Source organism: Lycorma delicatula, chromosome 7 (genome assembly GCF_047948215.1).
Source record: "Lycorma delicatula isolate Av1 chromosome 7, ASM4794821v1, whole genome shotgun sequence".
Taxonomy (NCBI): domain Eukaryota; kingdom Metazoa; phylum Arthropoda; class Insecta; order Hemiptera; family Fulgoridae; genus Lycorma; species Lycorma delicatula.
Genome location: NC_134461.1, coordinates 23776499 through 23800584, shown reverse-complemented (window position 1 = coordinate 23800584; position 24086 = coordinate 23776499). Strand labels below are relative to the sequence as shown.

General features: G+C 28.9%; 1 protein-coding gene across 1 annotated transcript in view; it reads right to left on the bottom strand.

Annotated features, from left to right (window-relative positions):
* The window catches only part of LOC142327268 (voltage-dependent calcium channel type A subunit alpha-1-like), a 902521-nt gene that overhangs the window by 48376 nt on the left and 830059 nt on the right, over window positions 1–24086 (bottom strand). Inside the window, exons 38-39 of the mRNA XM_075370151.1 lie at window positions 21329–21367; window positions 15619–15762 (exon numbers count right to left, since the gene is read on the bottom strand). Coding sequence (XP_075226266.1) covers window positions 15619–15762; window positions 21329–21367 — 183 coding nt within the window. The remainder of the gene's footprint in view (window positions 1–15618; window positions 15763–21328; window positions 21368–24086) is intronic.

Here is a 24086-nt window from a genome sequence, read left to right as displayed (position 1 = left end):
CCACGTCAATTACTGTTTATTTTCAGATTATTTACCATATTTAGAATAACCTCATCTTCTTTTTTCTTCTGCTACTTTTTTTATTATGACCGCCATTTATTATTTATTACTAATTTATTTATTTATTATCTATTTTTATTTTTATTATGGGGATCTCTTCTCATAATTACATAACCATAAAAATTCTTCGTTTCTGTATTTCATTTAAAAGTCTTATATATACATACAAAGAATATTAAAATGGCAGTGGCCAGGCCTTGTAGCAAGAAGAATTGAAGCAGATGGACTAAATTAGTACTTGAAGTTTACCATTATATGTTATATGCTCAGAAAAAAGACCACAGGTTTGTTGAATTGATGATATTATCAAGTACATTGGACTGAATTGGCAGATCACACAAGACCATATTAGTTGGAAATATGCTGAAGAGGTTTTCATCCTGGAGAAGATCAATAACGGTTGAAATGATGATTTTATATATGTATATATTTATTTATACACACCAGTGAAAATAGTTTTATTTTTCTATTGATCTATTTAACTTATAATAATCAATTAAACCAGATATTGTATACCTCCTCCTCTATGAATCATGAGACCTTGCCGTTGGTGAGGGGGCTTGAGTGCTCAGGGATACAGAGTAGCTGGACCGAAGGTGCAACCATATCGGAGAGGTATCTGTTGAGAGCCAGACTAAGGAATGATTCCTGAAAGAGGGCAGCAGCTCTTTCAGTAGTTGTTAGGGGCGTGAGTCAGGACGACTTAAACGGCCGTATCAACATCACTCAGTCCTCTGAGTACTGCGCAGCTGAAAGCAATGGAAAACTACAGCTGCTTTTTTTCCAAGAACATGTGGCTCTCTGCATTTTCACATAGCAATAATGGAGGCGCCTTCCTTGGTAAAATATTCCGGAGGTAAAATAGTCCCCCGTTCGGATCTCCGGGTGGGGACTACTAAGGAAGGGGTCACCAGAAAATTAAAAAATAACATTCTACGAGTCGGAGCGTGGAATGTTAGAAGCTTGAAAAAGGTTGGTAGGCTAGAAAATTTAAAAAGGGAAATGGGTAGGACAAATGTGGATATAGTAGGAATTAGTGAGGTTCGGTGGGAAGAGGAGGGCGACTTTTGGTCAGGTGATTTTAGAGTAATTAACTCAGCGTCAAATAATGGGCAGGCAGGAGTAGGTTTCGTGATGAACAAGAAGATAGGGAGGAGAGTGGAGTATTTCAAAACGCATAGCGATAGAATCATTGTAATAAGGATAAAATCAAAACCTAAACCGACAACGATTGTTAACGTCTATATGCCTACAAGCGCCCATGATGATGATGAGGTAGAGTGTGTATACGAAGAGATTGATGAAGCAATTAAACACGTAAAAGGAGATGAAAATTTAATAATAGTTGGAGATTGGAATGCAAACATTGGAAAAGGCAAGGAAGGAAATATAGTGGGTGAATACGGGCTGGGCAAAAGGAATGAAAGAGGGGACCGACTTATAGAGTTTTGCACAAAGTATAATTTAGTAATTGCCAACACCCAATTTAAAAATCATAATAGAAGAATATACACTTGGAAAAAGCCAGGCGATACTGGAAGGTATCAGATAGATTATATCATGGTTAAGTAAAGATTTAGAAATCAACTCGTTGACTGCAAAACTTACCCTGGAGCAGACATTGATAGCGACCATAATTTGGTGATAATGAAATGTAGATTGGGGTTTAAAAACCTGAAGAAAAGGTGTCAGATGAATCGGTGGAATTTAGAGAAGCTTGAGGAAGAGGAGGTAAAGAAGATTTTTGAGGAGGACATCGCAAGAGGTCTGAGTAAAAAAGATAAGGTAGAAAATGTAGAAGAAGAATGGGAGAATGTTAAAAAGGAAATTCTTAAATCAGCAGAAGCAAACTTAGGCGGAATAAAGAGAACCGGTAGAAAACCTTGGGTTTCAGACGATATATTGCAGCTGATGGATGAACGTAGAAAATATAAGAATGCTAGTGATGAAGAAAGTAAAAGGAACTATCGGAAATTAAGAAATGCTATAAACAGGAAGTGCAAACTGGTGAAAGAAGAGTGGATTAAAGAAAAGTGTTCAGAAGTGGAAAGAGAAATGAACATTGGTAAAATAGACGGAGCATACAGGAAAGTTAAGGAAAATTTTGGGGTACATAAATTAAAATCTAATAATGTGTTAAACAAAGATGGTACACCAATATATAATACGAAAGGTAAAGTCGATAGATGGGTGGAATATATTGAAGAGTTATACGGAGGAAATGAATTAGAAAATGGTGTTATAGAGGAAGAAGAGGAAGTTGAGGAGGATGAAATGGGAGAAACAATAATGAGATCTGAATTTAAGAGAGCATTAAAAGATTTAAATGGCAGAAAGGCTCCTGGAATAATAGACGGAATACCTGTAGAATTACTGCGCAGTGCAGGTGAGGAAGCGATTGATAGATTATACAAACTGGTGTGTAATATTTATGAAAATGGGGAATTTCCATCAGACTTCAAAAAAAGTGTTTTAGTTATGATACCAAAGAAAGCAGGGGCAGATAAATGTGAAGAATACAGAACAATTAGTTTAACTAGTCATGCATCAAAAATCTTAACTAGAATTTTATACAGAAGAATTGAGAGGAGAGTGGAAGAAGTGTTAGGAGAAGACCAATTTGGTTTCAGGAAAAGTATAGGGACAAGGGAAGCAATTTTAGGCCTCAGATTAATAGTAGAAGGAAGATTAAAGAAAAACAAACCAACATACTTGGCGTTTATAGACCTAGAAAAGGCTTTCGATAACGTAGACTGGAATAAAATGTTCAGCATTTTAAAAGAATTAGGGTTCAAATACAGAGATAGAAGAACAATTGCTAACATGTACAGGAACCAAACAGCAACAATAACAATTGAAGAACATAAGAAAGAAGCCGTAATAAGAAAGGGAGTCCGACAAGGATGTTCCCTATCTCCGTTACTTTTTAATCTTTACATGGAACTAGCAGTTAATGATGTTAAAGAACAATTTAGATTCGGAGTAACAGTACAAGGTGAAAAGATAAAGATGCTACGATTTGCTGATGATATAGTAATTCTAGCCGAGAGTAAAAAGGATTTAGAAGAAACAATGAACGGCATAGATGAAGTCCTACGCAAGAACTATCGCATGAAAATAAACAAGAACAAAACAAAAGTAATGAAATGTAGTAGAAATAACAAAGATAGACCGCTGAATGTGAAAATAGGAGGAGAAAAGATTATGGAGGTAGAAGAATTTTGTTATTTGGGAAGTAAAATTACTAAAGATGGACGAAGCAGGAGCGATATAAAATGCCGAATAGCACAAGCTAAACGAGCCTTCAGTAAGAAATATAATTTGTTTACATCAAAAATTAATTTAAATGTCAGGAAAAGATTTTTGAAAGTGTATGTTTGGAGTGTCGCTTTATATGGAAGTGAAACTTGGACAATCGGAGTATCTGAGAAGAAAAGATTAGAAGCTTTTGAAATGTGGTGCTATAGGAGAATGTTAAAAATCAGATGGGTGGATAAAGTGACAAATGAAGAGGTATTGCGGCAAATAGATGAAGAAAGAAGCATTTGGAAAAATATAGTTAAAAGAAGAGACAGACTTATAGGCCACATACTAAGGCATCCTGGAATAGTCGCTTTAATATTGGAAGGGCAGGTAGAAGGGAAAAATTGTGTAGGCAGGCCACGTTTGGAGTATGCAAAACAAATTGTTGGGGATGTAGGATGTAGAGGGTATACTGAAATGAAACGACTAGCACTAGATAGGGAATCTTGGAGAGCTGCATCAAACCAGTCAAATGACTGAAGACAAAAAAAAAAAATTGTATACCTTAGTTTAGCATTTTTTTTCTTTTTGTTGGCACCCATTGTGAGCATTGGCCTCCATCACAACAGCCCTCTCACGAGGTTCCTATGTCATCAATAAACCTTCTCTATCAGACGCACTCCCTCTGCATATAGACACTATTTATTACGCTATGTGTATATATTATTTTACAATAGCAGAGTTCAGTTGAAGTATGGATTAATGATTTACAGCTCAGTTTTCAGTTGGATATTTCCACATTTTATAAAGTAACTTTACAAAATTTTAGCTGTTCTTAGGTGGCTATTTTATTTCTAAAAGAAAGGCAAATTTTAGTTGCAGCATATATTTAAGCTGCTCAACCAAACCATCAATGAATAATGCGCTACTTCCAATTGGGTAAAAATTCACAGACACTTGAAGGATTGTGGACAGGATGAGTAGCCTGGATAATACTGTAACTTACGGACTATTTCCTGCCTAATGATTGGAAAGTAAGCCTAAAGATTGAGATGCCTATTAAGTAAAACCAAGCCTCCTAATTCTTCTGAAATAAAAATATTTATTAATATGAACTATAATCATTTTTCTTTCTTATTTACTGGTTTAATAATTTTAGATTTTAGTGTTGCTTCTTTGTTCAGGATCCTTCTAGTAAGAAGCTGAAGTACCTTTTGGTACCTGTAGAGTAATGCAGCTGTTCATTCTTCCAGTGATCCATGCAATGTGTACCAATTTTTTTTTAAATTTACCATTCATATAGTTTTCTCTACTTTTTATGTCATGTTCTAAATCCATAAAGCAATTTACTTAAAAACATAGCACTTCATAACATATTTCTTCAGGTTTATAACTCATTTGTCACTAGTGTCCTTTTTTTACTTGATTTTCTCTCTTTCAGTTTTCAGTTATCACACATCATCAGTTTTAACTTTTCTTTTAACAATACAATCCTTTATTCCAGATAATGAAATCAAATAACTTTAGTTTCTTAATATTAATTTTTAATTCAGTATTCCACTATCCTGTCTACTAGGAAACTACATTTATTTCTAATATTTTTCATTCACTGACTAATATCACTATATCATCAAACACCTATCAATAAATGTGACTATTTTCTGGCTTCTAAAATTGATTCTTTTTCCTGTAACCAGTGTTTACAGTCAACCATTCCTTAAGATACTGTAATGAGTAATATTCTTGCTTCATCCCTTTTTGAAAATTATACTTTAAATTTGAAACAGTCAGGTCACTTTTATGAGATGGCAGTTTCCATTAAATTTATATTAGTAATGAGTGTAAGTATATAATGAGAGTTAAAAAATAGACATTTCATCATGACAACATTGGAGGTATGTATTTGTGTCACACTATTTACGTTAGGTTTTATAAAAAAATTTTTATGGAAGTTTTTTAAGAGGTCTTAAGGCAAGCAGAGATTTTGGAACTTAGTCTTTAAACAACATATACTAAGTTAGTGATTAAATTAAGACATCCAAATGTAATTAATCTGGTATTACAGAAATATATAGTTGGTAAAAATCTGAATAATTAAAAGACTGCAATGTATAAAACAGGTAACTAAGGATATATATATATATAGATTTTCCATCACATTTTCCCAGAAAAGAAAGGAATGGGGAATATCATCAGATCTTGTAAGGCATCCTAAAAGGAGGGGGGTTAAGAGGGGGTTATCTTGTATATGGACAATGTCCTCAACTTATAGCAGATTTTAGAGAAAATATGAGAATTTCAATTTGAAATCCAAATTGGTAGAAAAAGTTTTTGACTGAAAGCTTCTGATATAAAAATACTTATTACAGAAAATCCTAGAAATAATAGGTTTATCTATTCATTTGGCAATATGTCTATAATGTAACAATTATAAGGATGATCAAAGGAAAAGAGTTTAAATTTATTAGTCTTGATATGTGTCAAGGTTGCTTTTTATCAACTGCATTGTTTAATTTTTACTTCAATTAATTAATCTCTTTGTAGAAGATACAGAAGACATGATGTCCTGCTTGGTAGTGATTATTTAAACCATTCCTTACTTACTGATGATATGATCATTCATACTGAAAAAAAGATTAATTCCAGATTCACCTCCCTAGTAAGATAACATATTATTTTATGAACAAAACAAAAATGATGGAAAATAATAGCTGTTAAGGAAAGTAGATTTATAAGAAGTAAAATAGTGGATGATATAGTCCTTGAACAAGTCAGCTTTTTAGTTACTAAATTATTTGTTTATCTACTAGGATAAAGATATAAATAATAAATTGAACAGATCTAGAGTGATGTGATGTAGAGCAATGGTAGTTCATATATATCATCCTCATTCATCCTCTGAAGTAATACCTTATGGTGGTTTTGGAGGCTAAACAGAAAAAGAAGTTTAGGGACTCCTTCATGGAAAAAAAGCCTGGGTAATATAATCCTGAGATCGTAGTTGATTCATGCAGATAAGTAAGGGACAAAGATATCAGTACGGATTTGAATATTTAATCTATCAACAAAAAGACAGATTTAATTTATATAGGATGAAATGGTTGGAACATTTAAACTGCATATGCAAAACCTGCCTTCCAAAACAAGTTTTAACTTATATAATGTCTGGTAAAATGAGGCAGAGGCTGATCTAATTTGTGAAGGAAATGGTGATAAGTAATGTTTTATTATTTGCAGTTTTGAGTTTCAAGATCTTTTTAAGACAGGCATTACTAAATGATGTGGAATGAGTATTAAATGACAATGTTTATTTTTATTTTTTTGTATTTGATGTAAGAAAAGAATGAATATTTGAAAAAAGTGATATTTTACATTAATGATATGATAAACTTCTGTTTATTCATCCTGCTTAGGATGGTAAATCTGGTTGTGATACAGTCTGGAAGGTACAATTTTTAATTAAGCGTTGCAAAAATGTTGAATAGTATCTAAACTGTGTATCAGTTGAATAAAGCCTCCTAAAATCTAAAACTAAATTCATTTTATACAATAAAAGGCGTAAGAGTTGAAAACTTAATTTAGAAGTTACAAAATTTTAAATCAAATTACATTATCACACAAACAGCAACCTGACTATATCTGACAAAAAAATCACTTTAAATAACCAATAGAATACAAATGTATGTAATAAATATTTAACAAAATAAGTATAAAAGATTACATATTTTTAGTTATTAATTCAATAACTCTTGTAATATATTTGATTTAAATAACGAAAGAAAAAGTTGATAATTTCATCCAATAATGAAAAAATTTGCAATAATAAAAAATTAATTTATGCATAATAACAAATTTTTAATTCTTTAAAAATAATAATATGCACATAAAATTAATAAAAAGCATCTAATTATTTATAAAAACACCTATGATCTAAAATAGTTTTGTTAATTTTCTCTTTTTATCATCATTGAAAAACTAAAAAATATAAACAATACTTTATAAATATATAAAATTTATAACTGATACATTTAAAAAACTGTTTAATCTACATTAATAGACCACATGCATACATATAGTAATTTAATTTTGCACAACATCACCTAGTCTAAAATATTTAAAAATCCTAAATTTAACTAATAAAAATTTTATCCCGTTATAGTTAATATATGAATAAAATTTTTTAAGACATAAACTATATCTTTATGTAAGTTAAGTTGTAAATATGTTAAACAATCTATTCATAAAATAATGATATGTATATATATATATAATATGTACTAAATATACAATTACACATTTACTGTTCTATTTTAATATTAATATTATATGTTTACTAATCTAACTGCTTTTAACCTAAAAACTAATTCATATAAACAACATTTAAATATTATATATTTTATTATAAATTAAAACAACATATATAATAATATATAATGTAATCAGACATCACAATATGTAATGTAACGCCACCAGGCAGTTCACCTTTCTCCCTCTGAAACAAATAAAAAAAAACAAATTTGGTTAGTAAAATAATAAATACAATAACATCATTTGTGTGTGTGTGTGTGTGTGTGTGTGTGTGTGTGTGTGTGTGTGTGTGTAGTAACTTATACAGTGAAAGCTATTTAAAAATGAGATTATTCATTTTCTACAGTTTGTTTATTTAAAAAAAAAAAAACCAAAAAACTTAACATTTTTTGACTATTCTGCAGCACTAAGTTAGCAATAATGTATAATCATTATAACAATCAAATTGAAAATTAAAAAGTATTGTGCCTATCACTGACCCATTGATGACATTATTTACTCCCTTCATATATTTTCTTTAGGAACCGTTTCTATGAGAGGCTATCTCTAGAGTAAAGGCAGTTTCATTGTAAAAATATTTATTCTGAAAACTTTATAAATATTTTTTATTTCTCTTAAATTACATACCTGTACTACTTCTCTATATAATCGCCACATGAATTAAGACATTTATTGTAGCGATACACCAGCTTCAATATACCTTCAATCGTATTCTTCTATCACCAGTCCATTTATCCACTGATTAACAGCATTTCTAAGCTTATCGTCACCCGCAAATTGCTTATCACTCAAAAATTCTTTCAATTTTTCAAACAAATGGTAATCAGAAGGAGCTAATTCCAGACGATATGGGTGGGTGATCGTAAATTTCACATCCGAATGTTCTCAGTAAATCACATGTCCTACCCGCAACATGTGGACATGCATTATCGTGCAGCAGGACGACGCCGTCGGTCAACAACTCACGGCGCCGAACTTATATAGAGTTCCGCAGTAGGGTTCTGGCATGAAATCAATCAGGAGTATGCCAAACCGATCCCAAACACTGTGGCCATCAGTTTGCATCCAAGAGGCTGTGGCTTGACCTTTGTTGGTCTAGTTGGTGATTGAGGATGACGCTATTCACTTGACTGCAGTTTTCTCTCTGGTGTGTAATACGAAATCCATGTTCATCGCCAGTAACAATCTGTGCAACGCAACAAAAATTTCATTCGCATTTTTTTTTTGACGTTCCGTTAGGACGTGTACAAACCTTTCTGAAGCCTAAATGGTCATGAACAATGCGACCGATAACAGCTCTTGAAACATCAGGGATAGAAGGGCCAGATCGGATGTCGCTGAGCGACGATCTTTTCTGATTTCATCATCGACGTGTTTCAATAAGTCTTTGGTGATTATTGAGGGCCTCCCCGGACGTCCTTCATCGTGCACAGTTTTGATGGTTTAAAAAAAGGTATGACTCGATATATTTCACAATTGGCGGCAACATCGATTTTCCTAATCAATTTATAACATAATAACTCACACATAATCAAAGATACTACAATGCGACAACTTACACACAATGCAGTGTGTACATTACTAGTGTGGCCATGAACGAGACAGGCTCGCCACAACCTAAAGGAGAGAAATTTCCTGCCTTGAGGAATTGTAGATAGCTCCTCTGGGAGGGGTTGTTTGTGTTGTACTACCATTCCTTTCATCCACCCTTTTTCCTTGTTCTTATTTTTAACTTCATCTTTTTTCTCTGAATGTAGGTCTCATCCTGCCATATCTACAGTGAGGATGTTGAGATCTATGCAATTTTGTGTGATCTGGTAGAGGGCTATTTATGAACCTGTTTAGGAACTATATCTGACTATATCTGCACCTGCTAATCCTTTCTAAAGTATAAAATTTATGCAAATATATTTTTTAAATTTGGTTCCAGATGAACGAAAACTACATTTTTCATTGCTTCAAGAACTGTTAGCAATGAAAGTCAGGAGGAAATGAATATGTAGAAACTTTAAACTTCACCTAATATACATAGTATGAGCTGGAAAATACAGATTAAAAGAAAAATTATGTTTAAACACTGTATTCCAATAGTTACATAACAGATACGGTACATAATATATTATTGATTATTGTAATTAGTAACGAATTATCCACTTCGAGCTCATTATAAATAAATTTCACTGTATATATTACTAATGTACTCATATGTCAATGTAGATAAATTGGAAAGATATAATTTAATTCTATAAAAAGATTACTTATTAAGATTTCTTATATGAAAGTATAAACGCAAAAAAAACACATTTTTATTCTAACTCTTAGTAAACCGATAATTTTGAGTTCACTATTTCATAAACATGTAAATAATTTTTAATTATAAATAAGTAAAGCTATAACAAGAAGATTCATTCAAGAAGTCAATCAAGCCGTACCAGCAACATTTAGCTTCCTTTTTATAATAACTGTTATAGATATCAGACAAATAATTATTTTAAAGCATGTTAAAATCTAATTTATTTAGCATGCTACTCATGAATCACAAAAAAAAAATCATGTTCCATAACCATTTTTTTTTTTTTGAAAACTGAAAAATAAATAAGTATGAACAGATATGAAGAAAGATTAAAACAAAAAACAGATTAAAAGTAGAAAGGCACTATACTGAATGAATGATAGAAAATATATAGATATTTTAAAGATGAAGAAGAGAAGAAAAGATGTAAATAAATATTATAAACATATTGAAGAATTAGAAGGATACAAATTAAAATGACAAGTATAGTAAAAAGAAGAAAATAATGATATTTTTATTAAAAGAAGAAATTCACATCTATAATTAATCATTTAATGTAATTTATAATGCTATTTTGCAAAAAAATATTTTTATAACAATTCTGATATTAGGATGAATTTTTTTTGTTTCTCTTTCATACAAAATCATCTACATGAATCAATATTTAATAATAATAAAATATACATATTTTAAACTACTATAATTTTTTTTTTACTTTAAGTAACATAATGGAATCAAAATAAAGATGAGACAACATTAAACTATAAAAGTTTCAATTTTTGAGATACCATAACTTACGAGATTACAAAAACTTATGAATATTAATACCCTTCAATTGATATTTTAAACTTAAAGATTAATATTTTTTATTTGTAAGAGGTGAAAATTACAAAACAAATCACACACACACCAGGTGTAATAATTTTAATTATGATTATATTCCGACAAAATTATAAGTACCTTATTTTGGAAAATAAGAAACTTAATTCTGACAATTAAATAATGTAATTTCTTTGTATTAGTTGTGATTTGATAACTTAACAGTATAAATTAATACTCTTTAGTAAACTGACAAAGTCTATTTTAGATGTACATTTATTAGATGTACAGTTTTTTTTATATAAAGCCTGTACATTTGTTGGAATCTCCTTCTTATATATATATATATATATATATATATATATATATATAAATAAATAAATTTATAATTTAACATCCTAGCCATAATAATTATTATTATTAACAATAAATACAATAAAATAAGAATATCTTTTACTGGTTATTCTTCTTAAAAATTCACATTAGCGCTTTCACAGTGCACACCGCTTCATAAGATGTATTAAAAATTCAAAAAAGAAGGATGTTACCCCTTCTTAGTCAGATTGTTAAATCTGGCTGACAGATCTAAAAATCAAATCAATTGTTGTTATAATCAAATCTGACTAAGAAGGGGTAACATCCTTCTTTTTTGAATTTTTTAACATTTTTAAAGTGGTGCACAACAAAAAAGCGGTTATGTAAATTTTTAAAAAGAATAAGCAGTAAGTGATATTTTTATTTTAATGTATTTGTTATTGATAATACATAAATATATATATATATATATATATATATATATATTATATAATCTAAGGTTTTAAATTGGGGTTATATACTCTTAATTTTTACTTCATCTTCTTTGTATAATAGACATAACTTAATTAATTAAAATACGTGTTATTTTGCCCCATAAAATTACTATAAAATCTAAACACATAATTCTAAGAAATATATTATGGATACAAAATTCATGAATTACAAAATATTTCAAAGAAGAACTACAAGAAGAATAGAATAATTTAATCAAAAAAAAAAAAAACTATAATTCATGTACCAGATAAAACCATTATTCAACCAATCTCTTTTAATAATTTCAGTTTTATTATAAATAATTAACAACCTTAATTATTTATAAAAAAACTGAAATTATTAAGGTTGTTTATTAAAATGTAATTTTTGTTAAATTAAATTAGATTTAATTTTTGTTAAACTCAAAAGTATTACTGAATGTTGTGAACATGAATAATTATCAACCACACTGCAGTTTAATAATTACCAATGAAAATTTCTAGTTATAAATTTAATGAACTTTTTTTGTCAGGACTACATAAGAAGTTGAATTCAATATTACTCTGCTGAATTCTTTGGACAGTGGAGCTAACTATTCAATTAATTCACCATTAAATTTGTTATACAACGGTATTTATTAATAGCCAACTGATCAAACTACTAATGGATGATAGAACATTTAAAAAGTGTCAACAATAACTGATACAAATTTTATTTCTTTGAATTTTGGTATTCATGATGTCATAAAATATATGACAGAATTGAATAGAACATACTTTAATTTGAGATGGTTGTTATAAACATTTTATGCGAGTCTAAGCTAACTATTGTAATATTGTAAATGTATTTTATTTAATTCAAGCTTTTTCAGAGACTGTGTCAACAGCAGGATTGGAGCATCATTGTGCTGCTCTTTGGATTAGGTTTTGAATGAAATTTGTTGTGGTATTAACAGGTTGACTGCCATGAGATATTAAATTATGTTTCGGCCACTTGCCCATTATTGCTATGAGACATCATTTGATGTCTCAGTTTTGCAATCCAATACTGCTATGAGACATCAAATTATATCTCAGTGTAAACATCACACTTAAGATGTAATATTATTGTATTTTTTTTTTTTTTTTTGGTGTCGAATTAGATATTATTTTAAAGACAAAATTCTATATATTTTTGTATAGAAAACATTTTTGTTGTATGTAGTAGAGAAGTTTTTCTTTAAATTTGAAATTAAAGAATGTTTTTTTTTAAAATCACCACATACAAGCAAAATAAACAATTGAAAAGTGTTTTAATAAAATGTGAATTAATTTTAGTTGTTTACTGACAAAGGTTAGTTATAATTTAATAACAAGTACTTCTAAAAATATTAAATTGAAATTTTACTTTAAAAATCTCAATTCAAAGTATATTTATCAATAAAATGTGATTTTATTACAAGAGTGAGCGACTTTTAGTAACTAATATTAAAAAAAGTATAGCAATTCATAAAAATAGTATTCAAACAATTCTGAATTTCATTGTGAAATTGGTATCAAAAATTAGTAAGTAATAAGGTAACAAAACATTTATTGAAACTGAAAAAAAAATTCCTTTCTGCACACCATAAGGTGGAAGTAGATTTCATTGAAGCAAAACAGGGGTAGGCAAACTCGGATTGTACGAGCTTGTATCAAACATTACTTTCCATGTTTTACGGACACTATGTTTTCTCATTAGACTATAAGCTATTGCCAAATTTATCAAGACTTCCTTATGATTTTTCCTGAACTGCTTGATAACACCTATTAGTGGAAGAGGATTAGTGAAAGATTCTAGGTTTGTCTCTATGTACTGAAAAAAAGACAATGTCTTCAGAAAATTTTATTTAAAAACATGTATAAATGTAACAACAGTGATGATGAGAAGATGATTTGAAAGTACAATAGGCCTAGATTAACCACATTAAGTATTATAACTTATGTTAGTTACCCTACCTTGTTTGAATATACTGAAAAGAAAAATCTATTACCTAATCTTCCTATCAATTTAGGTCAAAAAATCACATGATGTAAAATGATGTTTGTACAATATTGATTCCAAGTCTTAAATGTCTCTCTGTGTAACATGACATTGCTGTAGGTTTGTTGAACAGCCTTTCCTTGTGAGCTGTCTTTTGGGATGCTCATGGCATAATCTTCATTGACTTTTTGGAGAAGAATAATATGTTAAATCGTTCTGAGAAGAATAACTGAGCAATATTATGCATCTCAATTAAATAGGGAATAAAAAAAAATGACAGCATTTGACAAAAAAAGAAACAAACATTTGCCTGTTCTGAAGACATGGACTAATCATATTTTAAGAATTGGATCAAAAAACTTGAGCATCATTGAGCACAATTATATAGACTTGAAAAGAGATTTCTGTTGAGAAAAAATGATTAAGAAATTAAAAATATTTTTCTCAAAAAATTATGTCAACATATCCCGAAGAGTTGCAACATGGAATTTCAAAAAGTAAAATAAGGTTAAACTACTAATGGCTGAAGTAATGTTTAATAATCCAGAGTTAAATAATCACCAAAGTTATTAAGCTATGCTAGGTGAAGTTTTACAGCAGAATTGAGATTTATTAGTAGTTAATAAAGGTTAATGCAAGTTAAAATAAAAAAAAATAAAAAAACACTGAAAAGTATTTAAACAAGATAACTAAAACAGTACTATTTTAAATGGAATAAAAAGTTAATAAATTTCAGTCATGACTTGCTCTTAACATCTATAATATTACATAAATAGGAAGAGGGTTTTTATTTGTTTGGGATAAACAAAATACTATTTGATCAATTGCAATCAAATTTTTACCTATGTTTCAAATAACAGAATTAAATTTATGTTGAATAAAATAATATTAAATAATTTAAAAAATCTCTGTTTAACAATAATGGGCTTCCTGTGGGGACTGCATGTGAGGCTAGAGTGGTGAGATATGCGAGCACCTTCTGGGATGCTAGACCAATCATCACCATCAATGATAACAAACAGTTAACTATTCAATTCAAGGCGCTGTTTTGGGAGATGGAATGGTGACCTCTTATAATATCCCTAAACAACTGTTCGATTTTCAAAATTCAAACAGGGTACTTGTTAGTAAGTAGAAGGTAACTTTTGCATGCATCAAGTGTCTTGATCTAACAGATCACAGTTATTTGAAAATGTATAAAATGTTTGTCTGTCTGTTTGTTATCACATCATGCAAAAACCAACAACCAATTACTTTTAAATTTGCAGGGTACATTTGTGTTATCCCAGGGAAGATTTTAAGCCATCGACCAAAAGGCCCTAAGCTCCCTTGAAGGTTAAGATATTAAAAATATTCATTATTTCTTCACTCCCAAGGAGAGTGAAGTTGTGAACAAAGATATTCATTAAGGAAAAAATAAATTAATCCTTTTACTGCATCATTATATTTCTGTCACCATGGCAAAGAAATAAGTTATGAATTTTTTGTCATCAAAGGTGTGTGTACTTTAGTTACCACAGTTACTATTATTCTATCTTTTGAAATTTAGTTTCTTTATCAGGTTTCCATAAAGCTGAATGCTATAATTGTTATTTTTCAGTATCATTCTCACAACCATGAGGATAATGTACGTTGCAGGAGTAGAGCCCTCTGGATAGATGGGAATGCCAACTGAAGCAACCTCTGTGGGTGCCTCGGGCGCTGATCCCCCTGGCAAATTAGGGTGAGCAAAGTGAGCTCTGTGGTCATGGGATAGGTCCCTTGGCCTCAGGAGGCTCTGAGGAGCCCCTGAGCTGGCTCAGAATTTCTCTGATCTCAGGGCTGATCTCAGCCCTGAGGGTCTAGGTTCTGGCTAGACAGGTTGGCTAGTATCTATTTGTAACAGCATAATTTAAAGTTCTGATAATTTGAAAAAAAATTATTTCTCTTTATTTTACAATGGATTTATACTATATGAAACAAGATGTAATCTTAAAATATCAAGAATTTTACTAAGATTGTAGTAACTGTTCAAAATGAAATAGAAATTAAAAAAAAAATATTTTTTAAAATAATTAAAATGAAAATTATAAAATAAAAACAGACAAAAACCAATGAAGAGTGACATAATATGAAGATTCTTGCCTGTTTCGTGCAGTGTTTCTTCGAACAAGAAGACAGCTAGCTTCATCATCTTGATCAGCAGCTCGTCCATTGTTAGCCCAAGTACCAGCAGCAACATCCAGGAGACAGTTAAAAAATGAAGAACGCTGGTGGAAACAAATTGCAAGGTAGCACCAGCACTCCAATTTCCCCCCCAAATGATCTTACATCATAAATATATTTATATATTTTTTTTTACTTTTTTTTAATCATAAAAAAATATATAAATATGAAGGACTTAAACACCTATAATTATGAAGTATTAATAAAATCGACAATTTAATGATGTTACATTAAATAAAATCAATTTAATGAATAATAATGAAAAACTTGAAAATATATTAAGGCAATATTGATTTAAAAAAATAAAATAAAATTGGACAAATTAAAAAAGTATTAAATAAAGAAATATCAACAGGAAGTGAAGAATACAAATTAGATTTAACATTTATACACAAAAAGAGGAATATTATGACCACTTTTTTAAAAAAAACTAAACATTTATATAAGAAAATCATAAAAATTAGATATAAATAATTTTAAAAACTTGTAAGTTTTGTGTGTTAATTAAATATTTAGTTTAAAATAAAATAATTATCATCGTTAATAGGTTTCTTTTGGTCTAATATTTAAAATTACAGACTAAATATTTATATTAATAATGAATATTTTATAAATTATATAATTAACATTAAAAAAATAATAACATTAATGATTAATAATATAATTAAATAAATTTAAAACAGTAAAAAAATTCTAATTAAAAAAACTACTATTTATCTAGTTCTACAAAAATTTACTATGAAAAAATCTACAAAATAGCAATTAATATTTATCAATAAAAATCATTTAAAGAATTAAAAGTTTCAATCAAATCAAATTTATGATATTAAATTAAAAAATAAGCACTACACATTTTTTTTTTTTTAATATGAAGTACATATTAGCAAGCAATTAATTATTATAAGTTTTCATTCAAAAATGCACATAGAATTTTTTTGTTCTTGTAAATGAATTTTCACAAAAGTAAATCTAATATTTATCCTTGTGTTGAAAAATTATATTTCATTTTTTGAGTGGAAAAGGCGTTTTAATTTTACTATCTTGTAAAATTGTTATATAGATCATAATTTAAGGGAAAATTGAAAAAAGAAAACAGAAAGAAAATTTCTATTATTTTTATAATATTTTTCAACTGCTCTCAATTATTTTTTTAACAAACAACAAATTCGTATTTTAAGAAAGTACCTCAAACATGTCATTAACTATACTAAACTTCGTAGTTAGTTCTGCTTAGATTACAGATGATTAAATCTAAATGAAATAATCAATAATATCTTTAAACCTGGATTTATGAATTTAAACCTTAGTATTAATGCCAATGAGTTTTAAGAATAAACATATATATTTATATAATGGTCTAGCACACTGAAAACTTACAACAATAAAATGCATTAAAAGAGCTATTTAATGTACCATATTAGAAAAACCTTCTAATGTAGTACAAAAAAATAAATAAATAAACAAATAAAAACACACTGATTAAAATTAAAAACACTTATAATTATTTATATCAGTCATCTAAAAATTAAAAAACAAAAAAAAATCAAAACAGGATTTAGTACTTACTATTACCTACAAAAAAAAAAAAAAAAAAAAAAAATACTAAATATATATAAGATTATTGTACAAAAAAAATTAAACATTTTAATTTGTAACTGGGCATTTTAATAGTTTAAAATTATAAAAAGTAAATCTGATTTAATAATTAATAATTTTTAGTAGTCTACAGTTCCTTGTATGTAGCAATTAAAAAATATATTATTTTAATTAACAAAAAAAGAAATAAAATCACTTTTTAAATATTTAATTAAATTTTTTTAACATTTTTTTATGTAATTTTTTTATCATTGGGGTTTTTACACATCTAAAAAATTTATTATTAAATAAAAATCGTGCATTACTAATTTGATAAAAAAAAAGGTGAGAAGTAGTTGTAAATAAGCAATAATAATTGTAAAAACCACTGGGAAAAATGTTATTATTTATTAATATTACCCATGCATTATAAACAAACATGCTATCATGATATGTGCAATGAAATAAATGATTTAAATAAACAGTTTTAAAAAATAAAGTAAAAGAAAAATAAATAAAATGATAGTAGAAAAGATAGACATTAAAGCAAGGAGTGATTCATGAAAATCTTAATAACTCACTCGCACCCACAATACAACACATATGCGTAAATACAAATAATCGCAAAAATTGACAATTATTGTAAACTGTCAAGACAATCACAGTACATTTCACTCCTTACAAAAAACAAAAAAAAAACAACAATCAAAAAAAGCCAAACAGCAAATGAAAATACATGCTAATATCTAACATAAAAGCACATTGATTATACAGATATGTACATTATATGAAATGTTTTGATTTTAATAAAAAAATAATTAAATATAAATATATATATAAAAAAATAAAATTACTACAAAAGGTTTTTGAAAATAATTCAAAATAAATTATTGAAAAGTAATCCTACAAGATTGTAAAATAATGCATGTGCAGAAAAATAAGTGATACAATCTTTTTTATTAAAGATAAATATATAGATGTATATAATTGATATTTACTGAAAAACAGCTTGTTCTAATAAAAAACTAATGTGAGAAAAAAACAGGGGAAAGATATAAACTAATATAATAGTAATAAAAATAAATAATAAAATAAACAATGATACTAAGAAAAATGCAAATAGCTTATTAGGCACTCATTCAATCTGCAGGTGGAGAGCTGTATCAATGCCAGTGTGAATAATAACATTACATTCTTAAAAAGTTATAAATTATTTTGTTTTAAATCTTTATAAAATGAATAAATTAAAAAAAACCTAAAAAAAACAAGTTTTTTCCCTAAATTACGCTAAAACTATCTCTTAAAGTACCTTACAACGTAAAATTGTAGTAAGTGAGAATAAAATTTGATCAGTTATGTTATGTTTTAATTAACGAATAAATATTTTATTCAAATCAGTTTATAATTACGTATGTACTGTATAGATCATATCAGAAATGGTAGGTAGGTTTGCTATTACATGGGTAACAAAAAGGAACAGTTTTAGCATTTGCTTGGAAGGATTAAGAGGGCCAATAGTAAGAGCTTTGATCACATCATCATCATCATCATCAGAAATACAAAATTATATAAAAAAAAAAAAAAAAATGGTTAAGTCCATGTCAATATACAAAAATAAAATCTGGTAAAATTTAGGGCAATTTAAAATGTTATTTACTAGACAAATAAAATGTTCAAAATTACAAAAGAATGATACAGTTGTCATCACAAGTGTTCAAAAAATGACGCAACCTTTTGGGAAAATGAGTGTTACAACAGCAGTTGAAAGTAGTCTTCATTATGCAATTCACGTAATTGAATATGGCGTTGCATGCTCTTAAACATATATTGTAACGTTCATTGAGAAAATGCAGCACACATCGTTCAATTTCTCTCTGCAATTCGGGAATGTTGTGAGGATGAGTTTTGTAAGCAGCATCCTTAAGGTATCCCTATAAGAAAAAGTCAGGAGGGGATAAATCAGGAAGGGGGCTACAACCCCTTTGAAATCAATTGTCCATGAAAACACTGATCCAAGAAAGTCATAGTATTATTGGCTCTATGAGCCATAGCATTCTCTTGCTGAAACCATGTGTATTCTAGTCGGTCTGCAGGTATTGTGTCTACAAATTGTTGCACCATCTGTATGTAATACTCACTGTTCACTGTGCTATGAAAGAATCGTGAAGATTCGCCTACGTGACATTGCACACCAAACAACCACTTTTTGTCCGTGCAACTGATGAGGATTTTCCATTTGCCAAATGCGTGAATTCACATATCAATCAAGGTGGAACCATGCCTTATCAGATCAAAACCAATCATCAAGTTCTTCCCCATTTGGCGTTACAGATGACATGAAACACTGACAAAAAGCTACATGTTTTCCAGTGTTTGCAGGTAACACCTCATGAACAACACTAATTCTGTACAGATGCATCTTTAAACACATATGTAATGCTGTGTGGGTACTACCAGACCGGCTAGATAGGCATCTCACAGACTTCTTGGGACTCACAGAACATGCAACTTGCATGTCGATCAACTTTTTTGGTGTTAGCACTATTGGCTACATCTTCCACATTCCCTGTCCCTTGAATTTGTTGTACAGCCGCTTGATGGGGACTTGTTTGGTGCATCCATACTACACTTTTCTGTGAAAGCATCCAGGATCTGGGCATAACTGACACATCTAATGTATTGGGGGACAATGAATATTCTTTGCTGCATTGTGTAACCTATTTTCTTCAATTAAAATTTTGCATGGTATGAAAAGTTTATGGTTGCAGGAATTGTTGAACATAAGAAAATTTATAGGTAGCTCAGTGTATCTGACAATTGTTGAGTGAATGTGAGAGTTATTTCTTCATTGTCAGCACAAGTCAATAAGAACTGTAAATGAAATATTTTTTCCTAATCTGCCTGAGTGGCAATATAAATGGCTAAAAATGATTCTAATGAATTTCAAATCATAGGGAAATTACACAAAATGGTCAAATTGCATGTAACATTTTTTCTCTTATCATGTTTGATGCTTGATTATTTTGAAAAAATCGACTTTTTTAATAAAGTAAATATTTTTGATGAAGCAAATTTTAATACATCAACCAAGCTAAAGAAACAAAGTGTTGGAATTTTGAATTTGAAAAACACATGAGATGGTCTGTAAGTTAATGTGTGGTGTTATAAACATCAACTGACAGAATGATTCGCCTAATTTTTTAATGAAGAAATAGAATGCCAAAATTTTACCTATCCTCAGCTGCAAGAATTGTAGATCGTATTCAATGATATATGACTTTCTGAATAAAATCATTTCTTAATCAGTGAACTGTTAGCGGTGGTTCTATATCCTGTCTACAGACATTGTATATGTTGAATTTTAGTGCACTAACAAAAAAATCAGTTTAATTTTGACTTGATAATTGTAATATAATAAATGTTTTAATTAATTTTATAAGTAAAAGTCTTTTATGAGCACTCTGTACATATATAAAAGGATATTTCTGCTAAAATATGAAATATCAAAAACCACTACACAGTAACTGGTAGATAAATCTACAAGTTCACACTAGTACAATCATAATCTATATGTACAATTCATAATCAACAACATAATGGGGGAGAAATGATACTGTCAATAAAAGATTAAATTTTAATACAAAACACAGAAAATTAGTTGTTAAAGTAATAAAAAAATAATTGCAATAAATTTTATTTTCTGAAAAAATATAAATGCAAAAAATATTTGTAATCTGATGCAATGGACCAATTAAAAAAAAAAAATATTTTTGCACTTAAAATAATACAAGTAAATCACTATATTGCAGAAAGAATATAATTTTTCTTAACTTCTGAATTAAGTGATTTTCTTATGAATAATAATTTAATAAATAAATATTCACACTGACATTGATTATAAATAAATATAAAAAACTGCTTCTTTCTCATACTAAAAAAAAGCTTCTTTATAGAATAATATTGGAAGTTCAACTACAAGAGAGGAATATTTTCGTACGAGAAAGAATACGAAAAATCTAATTTAAAGAATACTACCGCCTGATTAGCATTGGGTGTACTATTGGCACCAAATCCCTGAAAACAAAGACACATATTATTGTCTCTGTTCAATGTTTCTGACAGAGACATTCCATGCACCCAGATTTAATAAAATATATCCCATCACAAAATATATTAAGTTAAAAAAAAATTAAGTCTACGTACAATTTAAACATAAAAAAACTATAATAATAATAATAGATTCAAATTTAGTAATATAATACTATAATTGTATATATATCATAGAATGAAGTAAACAATATTACTGGGTAAATAAGAAATCAAAATTTTAGAATTTATTTTAGTTATTATATACATGTTTTTTTTTTATAATTCACTTCTAGCTATTAGTTTTATGACACTCTATATACATAAAACAGAATAATAATGTATGCATATGCCATGTTCATTTCTTAAATGATCAACACCAAATTTGCTACAGGTGATATATTTGCTGTAGGTACATATGATACCTACAGAACTAAATTATTCAGAGAATAATTTAGTCTGGAACCTTAGTTTCAGATTAAATTATTGGAATTTTAGTCTGGTCCCTAGAACTAAATTATTCAAAGAATAATGAGAAAGAAAAAATTCCTTTTCGCACGCCGGAAGGTGGAGGTAGATTTCACCGGTGCTAAGTAGAGGATAAAAAAGATTTCCACCTTAAAGTTAAAAAAAAGTCAAATTTACTCAATACAACAATGGTTGCATGTGAAAAAAAGTTTCACATATTTAGCATATGATAAGCCCCATCTTCTTACAATTTCAGCAACATTTTGGTCATCCCTTGACATAAGGGTTAGTCATATCAAAACTTGTTTCAGACAAAAGTTTTAGGTAATGTTTAGAGGAATAACAACCACTTTAAACAGGTTCGATACTGTGCCTATTAAGGGAGGAGTGATTCTTTTTTGTCTTCAAAACCTCATTTTTTCAACCCCTTGGGTCAATGGTTGGTGATATAAAAAAAAATACTTAGATAAGTTTTAGGCCCTTATCCAAAGAATAGTAGGGACTTAAAAAGAATTCGGTATTTTACTTAATAAAAAAGTTATAGCGATATTTTGTGTTTTCAAAAAAGCCCCCCCCATTTCCATCCCATTGGTCTAATTTTGGCTGTTAATGAAGTCAACCAAGATTTAGGGGCGATTTATTTTTAAGGACTAATTTGAAAGATAATAGTGCAAAATTATGGCAGTTATCGTGTCTACAAGAAAGTGAAATATATACTTATATATAATATTTATATATATTATATTAATATAATAATATAATATTTATATATATAATTATATTAATTATATAATTATAATTAATTAATATTATAATATATAGTTTGTATATGTATATAAATGCATATATAAACTTTTGAGCTGATGGTGGTTTTGGGGTCTGGGGAATATGAAATGCAAAGATATGTTTAAATTTTCCAGAAGTCGAATCATGGTACCCATTATAATAGGTAGCTTTCTTATGAAATCTACTTAAAATGGAAAAATTGCTATAGTGGAGAGAAAACCAAGAGCTATGATTTCTCAGTGTATTAACTTCATCTACATGAAATCTTGATATCTACTTCAGATTCTTTTTTGAAATATACTTGTAATAAAGATAAAGATGCTACGATTTGCTGATGATATGGTAATTCTAGCCGAGAGTAAAAAGGATTTAGAAGAAACAATGAACGGCATAGATGAAATCCTACGCAAAAACTATCGCATGAAAATAAACAAGAACAAAACAAAAGTAATGAAATGTAGTAGAAATAACAAAGATGGACCACTGAATGTGAAAATAGGAGGAGAAAAGATTATGGAGGTAAAAGAATTTTGTTATTTGGGAAGTAAAATTACTAAAGATGGACGAAGCAGGAGCGATATAAAATGCCGAATAGCACAAGCTAAACGAGCCTTCAGTAAGAAATATAATTTGTTTACATCAAAAATGAATTTAAATGTCAGGAAAAGATTTTTGAAAGTGTATGTTTGGAGTGTCGCTTTATATGGAAGTGAAACTTGGACAATCGGAGTATCTGAGAAGAAAAGATTAGAAGCTTTTGAAATGTGGTGCTATAGGAGAATGTTAAAAATCAGACGGGTGGATAAAGTGACAAATGAAGAGGTATTGCGGCAAATAGATGAAGAAAGTAGCATTTGGAAAAATATAGTTAAAAGAAGAGACAGACTTATAGGCCACATACTAAGGCAACCTGGAATAGTCGCTTTAATATTGGAAGGACAGGTAGAAGGAAAAAATTGTGTAGGCAGGCCACGTTTGGAGTATGTAAAACAAATTGTTGGGGATGTAGGATGTAGAGGGTATACTGAAATGAAACGACTAGCACTAGATAGGGAATCTTGGAGAGCTGCATCAAACCAGTCAAATGACTGAAGACAAAAAAAAAAAAACTTGTAATATTAACAAATATTTTTTCATTTAAATTTGAGAGATCTTTCTAATTTATTTAGACTGTCTTGTAAAGAATGTATCTACTTTTTTGAATATTTATGCTTGTAGTCTAAGAGCCAATTTTCTAGTTTGTTATATCTGAATAAACTGTGCCTGGAGTGTTATTAATGAGAACCTGGCAACAGATGCTGACAAGAAGTACAATTTCCATTGCTGTTAAAATATAACTGGTCTGGCCATTCTTCAACTACCTGCTTTCTCTATTTGAACATAAAGAACAAGTGATAATCTTAAAAATATAATTAATTAACTTTATAAGAACCTTAAGTAATTTTTAGACAAA